This window comes from Lepidochelys olivacea (genome assembly GCF_965140295.1).
Source record: "Lepidochelys olivacea isolate rLepOli2 genome assembly, chromosome: 16".
Classification (NCBI taxonomy): Eukaryota; Metazoa; Chordata; order Testudines; family Cheloniidae; genus Lepidochelys; species Lepidochelys olivacea.
Window position 1 is genome coordinate 23646794 of NC_140426.1, and position 15251 is coordinate 23662044.

General features: G+C 46.7%; 1 protein-coding gene across 5 annotated transcripts in view; it reads left to right on the forward strand.

Moving 5' to 3' along the window:
- DAB2IP (DAB2 interacting protein) overlaps window positions 1-15251 on the forward strand; it is a 263147-nt gene that overhangs the window by 167927 nt on the left and 79969 nt on the right. For all 5 annotated transcript variants that reach the window (XM_084650155.1, XM_084650156.1, XM_084650157.1 and 2 more), the window contains one exon: window positions 11818-11971. In XM_084650155.1, coding sequence (XP_084506281.1) covers window positions 11818-11971 — 154 coding nt within the window. The remainder of the gene's footprint in view (window positions 1-11817; window positions 11972-15251) is intronic.

Here is a 15251-nt window from a genome sequence, read left to right on the forward strand (position 1 = left end):
GCAGGTGCGGCTGGATGCTGGGATTGTCCCCGATCGAGGGCAGCCCTGCTTCTGGCTGTGGGATTTATGGTTTGCTGCAGACATGGACTGTAGTCTTGGAAAGGTGGGAAAGGAAACCCCCATAAATAACCCTCGGGACAGTGCCATGAAGTGGTTTTTCGTTCTGTAAATAGGCTCACTTTGTTCTCGATGAGTAATGGAGGGGTCTGTCTACACCGGTATGACGGCAGCGGTCTGGCTGTGGAAATGTGTTGCTGTGGGCTGGAGAAGGGGGACTGAAACCAGGGCATTGTACCAAACTGTGTCACCTCTCTCCCCTCGTCTTTGCTTGCTCTCCTCTCCTGCTCCAGCACTCTTCCGTCACTGACTTACCCGCTGCTTGTTTTAGGCCAGCCCTTATTTTCTGCAGTGCCTGGATTTGGCAGTTTTAGATGCATAACTGAAAAGGAGTGGGAGTGGCTGGTAGCAGCTACTTCCATCTATTCCAGTCTGAAGGGAACCAAGAAGTACTGTGTAACCCACGAGTGTGCCTGTTCTTCTCGAACCCCGAGCCTGGCTCACCGAACCAGGAGAGCCAGAGACAACCAGAGCACTCACCTGAGCGTCCCCTGCTGCTGGCTGACATTCTGCTCTTAAGTGGGGAGGATTCTTAGGTGGGCGCAGCAGATTCTGATCTTGTCAGGCTCAGGTGGGTTTGGTGGCCTCTGCGGACACCAGCCTTTGCTATTGAAGGGGCTGGCACGGAGGTCAGTCACTTGGTTGCATGCATCCCCTAGAGCTGGAAGATACTGGGCAACCTCATCTTTGGGGAGGCTGCTGGATTTCCCCCCTTCTCCAGTATATTTTAATATAAAGTGGAGCTTTCAAAATGAGCATAAAGGGGCGTGATCAGGGAGGAGTTGACACTGCGTAGCTTTTGCAAAAGTAAAAGGTCGTACAGAATCGGTCGTGAATAGAAATGTTCTCATGAGGTTTATTGCAAAGAAAACACCGAAAATCTTTCCCGGGGTGTCGTGAATCCAAACACAACGGTCGTGTGGCTCTGAGTACATGGTGGTGACTTGATATCAGGTATATTAAAAATACGTGCCGCAGGGAGATCAGATAGGTTGCACAATGAGGTGAAAGGCCCTGAGCCGGTTTTGCTGGCTAGGCTGTATAGGAGCAGCAAATGAAGAGCACGAATGGCAGGAAGCAAATTAGGTTTCTAAACTAGTTTTCAGCGGTAATCATCCGAAGTGGTGTTAGCACCTCTGTAAGGAGAATATATTTTTCAAACAGCTGATTGTGTTGCAACACAGCCTTGGTGTGCCCTGACTCCTCTGGGAAACTCTCTGATTTACTCTGAAATCTCTGATTTTTCTGCAGGAGATGTTGTTAATGGTCACAATGCCATCTCTGAATTACAGGGGCCTCATTTCAGAGGGTGGGTGTGTGGCCAGCATGTCTCTTGGCTGGCTGGCTGCATTATTTCTCATGGAGCTAATTCTGTGTGGGGGAAGCTACAGGCAGCTCTTGCTCTATAGCTGCTTTTCTACCACAGCTAACTGCTGGAACAGATGCCCTGGACCCTACAGCCCTCTCCGGCACTGAGCAGAGAGAATCTGAGCCGGCCAGCTGGAAGCAGAAGCTGATAGAGGCCCCAATGGAGTACAGTCACCCCAGCCCTTCCCAATCACTAGATCTGTTCCCATTCGCTTCCAGAGCTGCAAGAGCTCCCAGGATATTGTCCAAATGTTTTCCTTGATTTAAACCGAATGCGTCAGAGCATGGTGCCATTAGGCCATTGCCCAGCTGTTTAATTGCTTCCCCTGGAGGATGGGGGAGCTGCCTTCTCCAGGGTGCATTAGTTAGTATATTTTGTCCTCACATGCCTGTGCTCTGAACAGCAGGCCAGGCCAGCACAGCAATGCTCACCAGTAACTGTACTAATGTTGACATTTATGGTGATTGTAGCTCTCCTACCCAGCTACAGAACAGCCAATCGGATGGCATCAGGAGCTGAGCTGAAGCTTGAACTGCTTTTGCATATCCAGTTCAGCTATGCCTATGGAAGGGATAGGACGAGAAAGGGGGACAGGAAAAAACCTCCAGGAGGTTTGTATGGTGGGGAGTTCCTTTTATGGAGGGTGGATTTTTATAAGCTTTCTGCAAAGCCAGACAACTGGCCTGGTGGACAGAGGAGCTGTGGCAGAGTTAAGAAGAGTTGAAAATCTGGGCCTTTTGGTAAGGAATTGAGAGACCTCTCTCTGTGCGTGGGTGTGTCCATGTGCACACATGGGGGGGAGTGTGAAAGCAGCCTTTGGCTGGATGGGTGTCAGCGTAGAATGGGTTGGGAAGTGGGGAAGCTTTTACTTTTCTGTGCACTGAACAGAAATAGTGAAGGATGGAGAGCCTGCAGAAAGCGGTGTCCGTAGAGGTGTCCGTACAGTCCTGAGCAGGCAGCAGCTCCGAGAGGGTGGGGCTTCTCAGAACAAGGAATAGCTAAAGATTCAGGACTGGTTCCTGCAAACTTCCGGGTGCCTTTCATTCCCCTCCTGTGCTCAGCCCCATGCAGGATGGGCTCTGGGTCCGGATGGGGAGCAGACCTTTGTGAGGTTACCTGTGAGAGTGGCTAATCAATGCCCGCTTAGAATGTGTTGGTTTGTTACAAAAGGAGGTATTCGAGTGAGCAGCAGTTTAGCCTTTCGTTGATTCAGAAATCCCCAGGCCGATTAAGGAAACATCTGAGTTGGTTAGCACATCACTGGCGCGAGTGAACTGCCCGGTGACTGACGGGACGTGTCGTGTGCTAACACGGAGGCACGTCCTGGGGATGTACTGTCCATGGCGGGAGCTGGAAGTGGGAATGAAGCAACCTCACCCAGAGTGATACCACTACAGTGGTTGATATTGTTTGATGCAAGCCTGCAATTTGCTTTTAGTCAATTTCTCCCCACCAAGTAGCTTATTTTTAGAAGAGTCCCAGCTGTGGTCCCCATGTTTGTTCTTTTTTAAAAACGTCATCATTGTCTTCAGCAGCCAGCCGTGCTCTGGCGCCTGGAGCTGACACCTTAGCATTAAAGGGAAGTGTGGTTTGCCAGCCTCCTCTCCTCATGGGCAATCTGGAAGGAAAGAGACCTGGCTTGCTTTTTCCACCTCATCCTGCTGCTGCCTCTTGCATCAAGTTGCAGCAAAATAATGTTAGTGAGTAAGGGGGATATTTATGGCAAAACCTTCATCCTCCCCTCCATGGCAACTTCTGACCCTAGTGAATAGCTAGGGGGGTGGGGCCGTTTATGCCTGCCCCGGGTCCTGTCCCCGTCACCTCCAGAGCAGGCTGGCAATGCAATGGAATATCCTAAGTCTGTGTGATTGATTCTGCTTTCACATCAGCATTATACCTGGAGTTTGTCCTGAACATTCTGGTGTCAATGTGATCAGAATTTCACCCTGTAACTTTTGGCAATTTGAGACTTGTTAGTTCTTCATGCCATGCTGTGCCACTCTGAAGAATGGTGGGCCTGATTCTTCTCTCACTTACATCAGTTGTACACAGGGATAATACCATTAACTTCACTGGAGATACTCCTGCTTTATACTGGCGTGAGAAGAGAATGAGGCCTGGTGTTTCTATATGTCGTTGTTGAGACCCTTAGTTTCTTTCAAAGGGATATTGCCAGTCTCAAGTCCTGTACTGTCAAGAAAGCCGTTGATTTCCCTAGGTTGCTGATAACATTTTACATTATGGAAACCGAACGAATTTTTTGAATTCCCTTTTATTCTTCTCTCTCGGTGCTCTTTCTTGGCTTTTTGCAATTTCTCTCACCTTGCAGAATACAAACCAATCAAGTTAGCTTCTCCACTGTTTATAATGAGTTTCACTTTCAGGTTCTCGACAACCGTCCTTCCCAAGGAATATTTTGTTAAGCAAATAAACAGGCATTCCCAGATAATTTAAAAGATTTTTTAAAATGGCATCGTCGCTCGGGTTTTGAGAAGCTTTGTTTGTACAAAATCAAAATGTGGAGCCTTGTTTGAATTGATAGAGTCCCTCTGGTTGTAATTATTTTCCCTGTTGGTTAAAATTGAGGCTCACCTCAAAATGAGGGCAGGACCTATTGAATGTAATTTATGTGTTCATTATGTGACTGACCGTTAACTGATGCCCCATGCAGAGGACATAAGTCGTGCTACTACTGCCGATAAAGCAGATTCTCCAGTAGCAGGGGGTCTGTTCCAGGAGCAGAAAAGCCTGACTTCATTCCCGCTGTTGCTGGAAGGTCCCATACAACTACTGAGCCAGTCAAAGAGGATAAGGTTTGATTTATTTTCAGCTGCAAAGGGACAAAATCCTTCTCTTGTTTTATGATGCAAATTAATTCCACAGAGTGGTCCACTTTGCTCTCAGTCATAACAAACATTCCCTAATCCCCAGGCTGGAGGCAGCTAGAGTCTCCTCTCCATTTGGCACAGCAGATCCCTTCCTGGCGGCTCTGCTTCTCTGGTGTATGCAGGGCGCCCCACAGGAGTAGTGTGCACGTAGGGGACAGCAGAACAGCCTCAGAGATTCCCCCGTGTGGGTGGGAGGGGAGAAGTGTTAGACCTTGATAAGTGATTTGGAATTGAGGTAATGAATTTTCCCTGTGTTTACCAGTTACCTGGCCGGGAGGTGTAGTAAAATCTGGGGGAACCGGATGGCTCCAAGCACTGGTAATGGGATGCAGAACCTTTTACCTCCAGGTCACCAGACTGGATCCCACTAGATCCCAGCAGGGAGATAACCAAAACATGTTACCCTCTGATGGCAGTGGGATGGCCTGTGTGAACTAAGTCTGACAGTCTCAGCCTCACTCTGTGTCCAGCACTGCTCCTAGTGTTAAAGGGGAACCTTCATCTTAGAAATCACACTTCTCTCTGGACCTTTCTTACCTGCTGCTGTTCCAAGGGACACTGAAGAGCGGAACTGGAAGATATTCGAGAAGCCATCTTCTTCTCCATTTGTTTACTTAGTGCAGTTAACAGGACTTTGTGGCTCCTCCCCTTTATCTGTACTCAGTCAGTTTCCCCTGTTGGGTGCCTTTCAGCAACAGAGGAGAGGGAAATATTTTAAAAACCAGGAAAATTATCATTGTAAACACACACAAATCAGCAGGTGGATTAGGCAGGTGAGGCTTGAAACTAAAACTGTGGAGATAGTATGTGGATGTTTCCCCTTTAAGAGCTTGTCTACATGTGGAAGATAATATTCCAGAATAAGACAGAATGTGGATTTAAAGCAGATTAACTACAGCAGAATAACTCCATGTGAACACTCAAATTCCATAATGAGAGTGTCACACATCGAACCGGAATGACTCCATGTGTGGACGAGGCCTAAACCCTGTCCTTGTTTGGAGCCTCAGCAGAGGGCCGAGTTCTGGAATTGAGCACAGAGACTCAGCTCTGCTGATGGTCCCTCATGTGTACAGCTGAGCTGTGCCAGCAGACATTAACCTGCTAGGCTTAGATTCACCTCATGACGTGGAAGTGAAAGGCTCCATACCCCATTACCGATCCCTGGCACATTGTCAGTCAGGTTAGCTGTCCTGCTGACGGTTGACCCTTGCAGTTTCTCAGAGCTCAGGGTCTAGCCCAAATGTCCACACGGCAATTTTTTGGCCCCGCAAGCCCAAGCCAGCTGACCCGGACCATCCGTGGGTTTTTTTATCCCTATGTAAACTTACTCACAAAGCGTCAGTAGCTTGGAGTATCGCTGCAATCTAAATAATAATGTTCAGCATCCCTAATTCTGGCTGTTTATTAAAGAGTCACGCCAAGAGCATTAGAATCTCTTAATGCTGAAATGTTCCATTAGGTTTATTATTTAGAAAAACAATCCTCTCTCTCTGGTCTTGGGCAGTAAACATTTTTTCTTTAATAACTAGCTTTTGGCTGCCTCTCTGTTGGACCCTCCAGGACAGTGCCAGGAGGGGTAATGCTGTTATTTCTCTTTAAAGCTGCTGTGATATTTTATGAGATTTCCCCCCCTTCCATTTAAACTGAACCTTGGAGACACAGAAGAGGATTAAAATAAGGCACGTGGCAAAACAAACCCAATGTGCTGTTCGGAGACACAGTTCCTCCAATGAGAAGTCTGTGACCTGGTGGATTTATCTGCTGCACTTATAAAAGCCCAGCAACCTAATTTGATTTGCTCATGTAAACCAAGATGGGAGCCAGAATACATCGTGTGTTGTTAAAGAAAGAAATTGGCTGTGTGCCCATGTTATTTTTTAAAATGTAACTGTAGGGAGATGGATTTGAAGGAAACACCTCCCAGTCCTGGAAGTGTGTATATACAGCAAATGAACACTCTCTCTACTGCTTGGTTAGGTGGCTGGGGGCTATCGTGGTCTCAGTTTCTGAAAATGAGGAAGGGAAGAGGATGAATTTACAGATGCTCTGGTCATTTCATGGGTTGCTCTGACAACAAGAAGTTCTGTACCTGTTTTACATAGCTGTTCGTAGATTCCAGAGCCAGAGGGCACCGTTGTGATCATCTAGACTGACCTCCTGTATAACATATGCCACAGAACTTCCCCCAAATAATTCCCAGAGCATCACTTTTAGAGAAACGTCCAATCTTGATTTTAAAATGGCCAGTGATAGATAATCCACCTTGACCTTTGGTAAATTGTTTCAATGGTTAATTACCTTCACTGGCAAAAATTTACACCCTATTTCCAGTGTAAATTTGTCTAGCTTCAACTACCAGCCACTGGATTGCATTATACCTTTCTCTGCTAGATTGACGGGCCTATTGTTAAATGTTTGTGCCCCATGTAGAGACACATAGGCTGTTGTCAAGGCACCCCTTGACCTTCTCTTTGTTAATCTAATAGATCTCTTTGACTATCACTAGAGGTAAGCTAAATAGGTAGATTTGAAGAACTCTGTCACTATAAAGGCATGATCTCTAATTCTTTAATCATTCTCATGCCTCTTCTCTGAACCCTCTCCAATTTATCAACATCCTTCTTGAGTTGTGGACACCAGAACTGGACACAGAATTCCAGCAGTAGTCGCATCAGTGCCAAGTACAGAAGTAAAATAATCTTTCTGTTCCGAGCTGAGATTCCCCGAGTTATGCATCCCCGGATCGCATTAGCTCTTCTGGCCACAGCATCGCACTGGGAGCTCGTGTTCACTGGATTCTCCACGACGACCCCCCAAATCTTTGTCAGAGTCACTGCTTCCCTGGGTAGAGTCCCCCATTCTGTAAGTGTGGCCTGCATTCTTTGTCCTGAGATGGATACATTTGCATTTAGCTGTATTAAAACACACATTGTTTGCTTGTACCCCGTTTACCAAATGATCACATTGCTTTGAATCAGGGACCTGACTGTCTCTTGATTTTTAGTAACCTCTGTAAACGTTATCAGTGATGATTTTTTGTTTTCTTCCAGGCTGTAGATAAAAATGTTAAATAATGTAGGGCCAAGAACTGATACCTGAGGGACCCCACTGGAAAAGACCCACTCTGTGACTATTCCCCATTTGCAGTTACATTTTGAGACCTATTAGCTAGCCAATTTTTAATCCATTTAACTTGTGCCATGTTAATTGTGTATCATTCTAGTTTTTTAATCAAAATGTCATGCAGCACCAATTCAAATGCCTTAGAGAAGTCTAAGTATATTACGTCAACCCTATTACCTTTATCAGCCAAATTTATAATCTCATCAAAAAAAATATCAAGTTAGTTTGACAGGATCTAGTGTATGTAAACTCACGTTAATTGGCATTAATTAATCCTCCTCCTTTAATTCTTTATTAATTGAGTCTAGTATCAGCCGCTCCATTATCTTGCCCGGGAGCAATGTCAGGCTGACAGACCTATAATTGCCCAGGTCATCCCATTTACCCTTTTTAAATATTGGCACACCATGAGCTTTCCTGCAGTCTCCTGGAACTTCCCCAGTGATCCAAGACTTATTGAAAATCAGCATTAACGGTCCAGCAAGCTCCTCAGCCAGCTCTTTCCAAACTATCTAAAATATTGGAGACGTGCTAGGAATATCTGCATTGCAATTGTCCCTCCGAACTGGCAGCACGTTGTATGATCACGTGCCCATTGTGAGACGACTTTGCTCACACGTGGTTCCTCTGCAGGGAGCTGGCGACAGAGCTGTCCCTTCAGGCTAGAGGTAGGTGTCTCCTAGGCCCAGGGCAGAGCAGTAAGTGCAGAAGGCTCACACAGATGCTACCCCTGCTGCACCAGCTCTCTGATTAGAGTGGCCTTCACACCGCACCATTGTTAATCCTGCACTTTTCCCAACCTCCGAAGTCAGAATTATTTTTTTGTTCTCAAATTGCTGCCCCTCTTCAGTTAGAGCAGGCTCAGCCCAAGCATTCCAGGTCTCTTGTGCGTTAGCTGTGAAAACATTATACCTCTCAGCTGCTTCATCTTTAATGTGCATGTGGCTGACTTTTATTCTCTCTCCCAAGTGACCAGGACAGCAGAATTATTGTTTCAGTAAGAATAATAGTGCCCTCTCCGCAGTGAGTCAGCCAGGCAATTCATGGCATTAGCGGGAATTTCTTATTACTGTTCACACAGAAGGGAAGCCTGCACAACCATGGGCACTAAGACAGGGAGTTACAAACAGCTGCCAGTAAATGGATCCCTGCAGCAAATGTCATGTCACCCACTAAAGGACATGACAAATTTTCCTTCACTAGAAGAGGGTATTAAAATGAAAGGGTACTGTGCCCTTTGCAGACATCCAGTATATGTCCACATTCTACAAAGCATTCATTGCTTGTAGCAGGCAGTCTGGACAGCGGCAAGTTTCAGAGGGTTACGGGAAGCATGGGGAGTAGCCTTTATTGATTTTTAATTGTGTGTGTGTGTGTGTGTGAGACTTTTGTGCTGGTGAATGGTGTCAGACTGTCCTGGGAGATCCTGCCCAAGCAGTGTTCATGCCTGTCCTGGAGGGGTTGCTTCAATGGTGAGGTAACTTTCCCCAGTGCAATCTGACCCCCGGCCACTTTTATTTTTATGAAAAAATCCCAATGACTGTACAGTTTCTTAATGTATGACGGTGCCGTAAACTATGGGTATAATGTGAACGCTGTTGAAGTTGATAATGACATAACATAGTCCTATTGTAGTGTCCTTCATTGCTTAAATATATGTAGATGATATTCTGAAGCAAACCACTGTTAAATAACAATGTAACATGAAAAGTTCTCCCCCCTCAGGTTCCCTCCACTACACACGTGCACTTCTACACACATGCCCACACCTGCAACTTCTGACTGATTTTGTTGCAATGTTTGCTAAACTGGGAGAACAGCAATACAGATTCATGGCTTGGTAATGTGTGTGTATATATACATACAATATGTGCTTATTGAATTCTGAGTTCATATTGCCGGAACTTTACACACACTAAGAATTTGAGCCTCAGTCTGATTGCTTAGATTTCCTAGATTTTTCCCTAAATTATAGAAAGTAAGACTTAATATAAATGTTACCGTGGTTAGTTCTTTAGCAGTTGGTTAATGGTTTATGCTATCAGCTCCACAGTTTCCAGATATTTCTCTCTAGCACTCGCAGCCGGGGTTAACTTGATCGATCTAGGTGCATTAGAGTTACTTTGCAGAATCATTCAGGGAATAAGGATGTGGGCCCCTTTTCTTCTAAAATAGTATTAAATTGCCACAAACTACTGGAAAATCACAGTGAGACTTGGCTCAGTTCCTAAAGATCAGTTTTACTTGCAAGAGTGCTCCAGGTTGAGTGGACAGTTTAGAGGATTGCTAATGGGATTTACAGCCTTTTGTTTCTAAATCGCTGGTTCTAATCCGGCCCAAATCAGTAAGGACCAAAGATTATTAGCTTCTGAGGGCTGCTTGATGTCCTGTGTGAAATGTGTTTGATGGTCATCTTAGTGCAGTTCCCAGTGGACACATTATTAGATACCACCACAATTGGTCTTGGCTGTCAGCCTCAATAGAGAGCACAAAAGACTGAACAGCCCATGGAGACTGAGCTGTCTATTAACCCTCAGATACTGTCCCTCCCCTTTGGTTAATGTTGTCTGTGTTGCATCGGTTCTGCAGAAAAATAGGGGGCTTCACTTCGCAGGGCTGTCAGTCTGGCACTTTTAACTAGACAAACCAGATGAAGTCTGAACCTTTATCACCTCAGGGCCTGCTCGTGGAATGAACCTTTATGGCTAAGCTCGCAAAGTACCTGGTTTATTTTTGGCACTACTGTTGGCTGTTTTCTCGTCTCCGTGTGGCATCTGACTGAAAATGGTGAATTTTGTATACGTGGCCGGCATTTCTTAGTGTTTCTTTCAGCTTTGTTCCTGAGAATGGCAAAACTGAATTCACACAGATGAAGCAATCTGAAACAATGCATGTGAATTGCATCACTTTGTGTGTTGAGGACAGTGTTAAAAATAAAGGCTAAAATCCCTTCACTTTGCAAAGTCCTGTCCTTTGAAGCAGCCTAAATGCTGTCCCTTACAGACAGACCACACACACTCACAGCTTCTCTGAGAGACACTGAGACTGTTGCCATGGGTTCTAAAGGTCAAAGTTATTAGAGTCAGTTTCTCAGATCTGGCCTCAGTAGAAGTGTTTTATATTGTGTAGACGTGAGATAATGACCGTTTCATTTGCCCTCATGTTTCTTTTCCTGCTGCCCTTTTATATTTTTTTAATTTTTCCTCCAAAGCCTCATATTTTCCCCATGCCCTCTCTGATTCCTCATTAACAGTTACTTGCACCATTGTCTGTACTGATCCTTGCTGAAAATTGTGCATTGTTCACCACCTGCAGACTTCCCTGCTGTTAAATGCTGCCCATGCACCTCCAGGGCATTGAAATGAGTCTGTAGGGCTCTCAGGTCCTGTTTTCCACCTCTCTCCTTCTCGTGGATGTGTCTGTAACAGTCAGGATGGGCACATCAGCTGCAAAGTGTTAATCCAGCCACTGGCTCCGCCCATGATAGGAATTTGTGCTTTCCTTGCAAATGAAGATGGAGGTGCAATGCTGTGTCTCGGGGTACCTGGGGTCCTGCATGCTTCCCACGTGTTAGCATTCTCCCTGCAGCACTCCGTCCGCAGCTCTGTATTCCCAAGTGGGAGACCCAATCTGAATAAAATCCAAATCTTTTGGGGCTTTGAAGAAAGCACCGTTAGTACAACTTTCTACTGTCACCTGGGGCTGGTGGCTGTGAAATAGCGTGAGATGAAACCCCATGTGAGGGGGATCTCCCGTCCAAGTGTGGACCAGGCCCAACCCTGTTTAAATCTGCAGTCCCTGCTACGATCACAGCATATGGCAGTAGAGATATAGTCCATACAGATCACCTCATGGCGTGGGGCATATGGCACGTGCACCGTGTATCCTGGTGTTGGTGAGTGTGTTAAAGCGGGACTGGTGACTGTTTTGTCCTGCAGTGCCAACCTACCAAACTGACCTCATTTAACTCTGAGGGCTGAATTTGCAAAGTCTGATGCAACAGGGGTTGTGTACCTGCAAAAAAACACAGACATCTTTGCAGGGAGACGTGTTGTGTGCATCTACAAACATGGACTCCTGCTGCACTTCCTTCTCCTACAGCATCAGAGTGAAGTAAACCAACATTTTATTATAAACCTCTTCATAATGCAGCCTCTGTACCAAATTACAAAGGGGGTTGCAGAGCAGTCCCCAACGGGCCTGTTATCTCATGCAAAAAAATTCCCAGTGGTTTTGTAGATTGACTTGAAACACATGCACCTAATCAGCTCTCTGCGGAGAACAGATGCGACTGATGTCATTGTGTTCTTCCTCTAGATCCCATCTAATGCCGAGGCTGAAAGAATCACGCTCCCACGAGTCTTTGCTCAGCCCCAGTAGTGCTGTTGAGGCTCTGGATCTCAGTATGGAGGAAGAAGTGGTCATCAAGCCAGTTCACAGTAGCATTCTGGGGCAGGACTATTGTTTTGAGGTAAGAGGCTTTTGTGTCCATCCTACAACATGGTGTTGGAAGGTATCTGTTTGATGAGTAGTGTGGGGGAATCTTCTTGCTTTATAAACATCTCTGGTGTGATCTTTCGTTTATCAGAGCAATGTCTAATGGAGACAGTTGTTTCAATGAGAGTTTGTGTGTGCTCTGTAAAAAAAAAATTCTGTTGGGAAAAATATACCAATAAAATGAGAGCTCTGACCCCATTTTACAGTGGTAGCAGAACCTGCTGCTTGGAGAGCTACCCAGCAGTCCTAAACACAGTCCATGCCCTCATAGAACATAGATAAATAATCCATAGTCATATAGACAACATAACCTGCAGTTCTCTATTCTGTGGCTGCATGGGCTTCGTACACTGTTGTCCATGGGGATAGAATTCAGGACCTTATTATCCAAAAACATCAGGCTTCTGTTGCTTGAGTAAAAGGGAGATCTCTGTGAGCTGGAGTATTATTGGGTTTTATATCCTAGCAGGCGATAGCTAAGGGTATGTCTACGCTACGAAATTAGGTCGAATTTATAGAAGTCATTTTTTTAGAAATCAGTTTTATATATTCAAGTGTGTGTGTCCCCACAGAAAATGCTCTAAGTGCATTAACTCGGCGGAGTGCTTCCACAGGACCGAGGCAAGCGTCGACTTCCGGAGTGTTGCACTGTGGGTAGCTATCCCACAGTTCCCGCACTGTCCGCTGCCCACTGGAATTCTGGGTTGAGATCCCAATGCCTGATGGGGCTAAAACATTGTCACGGGTGGTTCTGGGTACATATCGTCAGGCCCCCCCTTCCCTCCCTCCCTCCGTGAAAACAGCAGCAGACAATCGTTTCGCACCTTTTTTCTTGAGTTACCTGTGCAGACGCCATACCACGGCAAGCATGGAGCCCACTCAGGTAACCGTCACCGTATGTCTCCTGGGTGCTGGCAGACGTGGTACTGCATTGCTACACAGAAGCATCAACCCATTGCCTTGTGGCAGCAGACGGTGCAATAGGACTGGTAGCCGTCATCGTCATGTCCGAGGTGCGGCCAGGAGCGCCTGGGCAGAATTGGGCACAGGGACTAAATCTGGAGTGACTTGACCGGGTCATTCTCTTTAGTCCTGCAGTCAGTCCTATTGAACCATCTTATGGTGAGCAGGCAGGCGATACGGATTGCTAGCAGTCCTACTCTACCATCTTCTGCAAGGCAGGCAACAGATGAGGATGGCTAGCAGTTCTACTGCACCAACTTCTGCCGAGCAGCCATGAGATGTGGATGGCTTGCAGTCCTTCTGCACCGTCTGCTGCCAGCCAAAGATGTAAAAGATAGATGGAGTGGATCAAAACAAGAAATAAACCAGATTTGTTTTGTACCCATTTGCTTCCCCCCCCTCCCCCATCTAGGGGACTCATTCCTCTAGGTCACACTGCAGTCACTCACAGAGAAGGTGCAGCTAGGTAAATCTAGCCATGTATCAATCAGAGGCCAGACCAACCTGCTTGTTCCAATAAGAACAATTACTTAGGTGCACCATTTCTTATTGGAACCCTCTGTGAAGTCCTGCCTGAAATACTCCTTGATGTAAAGCCACCCCCTTTGTTGATTTTAATTCCCTGTAAGCCAACCCTGTAAGCCATGTTGTCAGTCGCCCCTCCCTCCATCAGAGCAACGGCAGACAATCGTTCCGCGCCTTTTTTCTGTGCGGACGCCATACCAAGGCAAGCATGGAGGCCGCTCAGCTCACTTTGGCAATTAGGAGCACATTAAACACCACACGCATTATCCAGCAGTATATGCAGCACCAGAACCTGGCAGAGTGAAACCGGGCGAGTAGGCGACATCAGTGTGGTGACGAGAGTGATGAGGACATGGACACGGACACAGACTTGTCTCAAAGCACAGGCCCTGGCAATGTGGGTATCATGGTGCTAATGGGGCAGGTTCATGCGGTGGAACGCTGATTCTGGGCTTGGGAAACAAGCACAGACTGGTGGGACCACATAGTGTTGCAGGTCTGGGATGATTCCCAGTGGCTGCGAAACTTTCGCATGCGTAAGGGCACTTCCATGGAACTTTGTGACTTGCTTTCCCCTACCCTGAAGCGCATGAATACCAGGATGAGAGCAGCCCTCACAGTTGAGAAGCGAGTGGCGATAGCCCTGTGGACGCTTGCAACGCCAGACAGCTACCGGTCAGTTGGGAATCAATTTGGAGTGGGCAAATCTACTGTGGGGGCTGCTGTGATGCAAGTAGCCCACGCAATCAAAGATCTGCTGATATCAAGGATAGTGACCCTGGGAAATGTGCAGGTCATAGTGGATGGCTTTGCTGGAATGGGATTCCCTAACTGTGGTGGGGCCATAGACGGAACCCATATCCCTATCTTGACACCGGAGCACCAAGCCGGCGAGTACATAAACCGCAAGGGGTACTTTTCAATAGTGCTGCAAGCACTGGTGGATCACAAGGGACATTTCACCAACATCAACGTGGGATGGCCGGGCAAGGTACATGACGCTCGCATCTTCAGGAACTCTGGTCTGTTTCAAAAGCTGCAGGAAGGGACTTTCTTCCCAGACCAGAAAATAACTGTTGGGGATGTTGAAATGCCTATAGTTATCCTTGGGGACCCAGCCTACCCCTTAATGCCCTGGCTCATGAAGCCGTACACAGGCAGCCTGGACAGTAGTCAGGAGCTGTTCAACTATAGGCTGAGCAAGTGCAGAATGGTGGTAGAATGTGCATTTGGACGTTTAAAGGCGCGCTGGCGCAGTTTACTGACTCGCTTAGATCTCAGCGAAACCAATATTCCCACTGTTATTACTGCTTGCTGTGTGCTCCACAATATCTGTGAGAGTAAGGGGGAGACGTTTATGGCGGGGTGTGAGGTTGAGGCAAATCGCCTGGCTGCCGGTTACGCGCAGCCAGACACCAGGGTGGTTAGAAGAACACAGGAGGGCGCGGTACACATCAGAGAAGCTTTGAAAACCAGTTTCATGACTGGCCAGGCTGCGGTGTGAAAGTTCTGTTTGTTTCTCCTTGATGAAACCCCCCAGCCCTTGGTTCACTCTACTTCCCTGTAAGCTAACCACGCTCCCCTCCTCCCTTCGATCATCGCTTGCAGAGGCAATGAAGTCATTGTTGCTTCACATTCATGCATTCTTTATTCATTCATCACACAAATAGGGGGATGACTACCAAGGTAGCCCAGGAGGGGTGGTGGAGGAGGGAAGGAAAATGCCACACAGCACTTTGAAAGTTTACAACTTTAAAATTTATTGA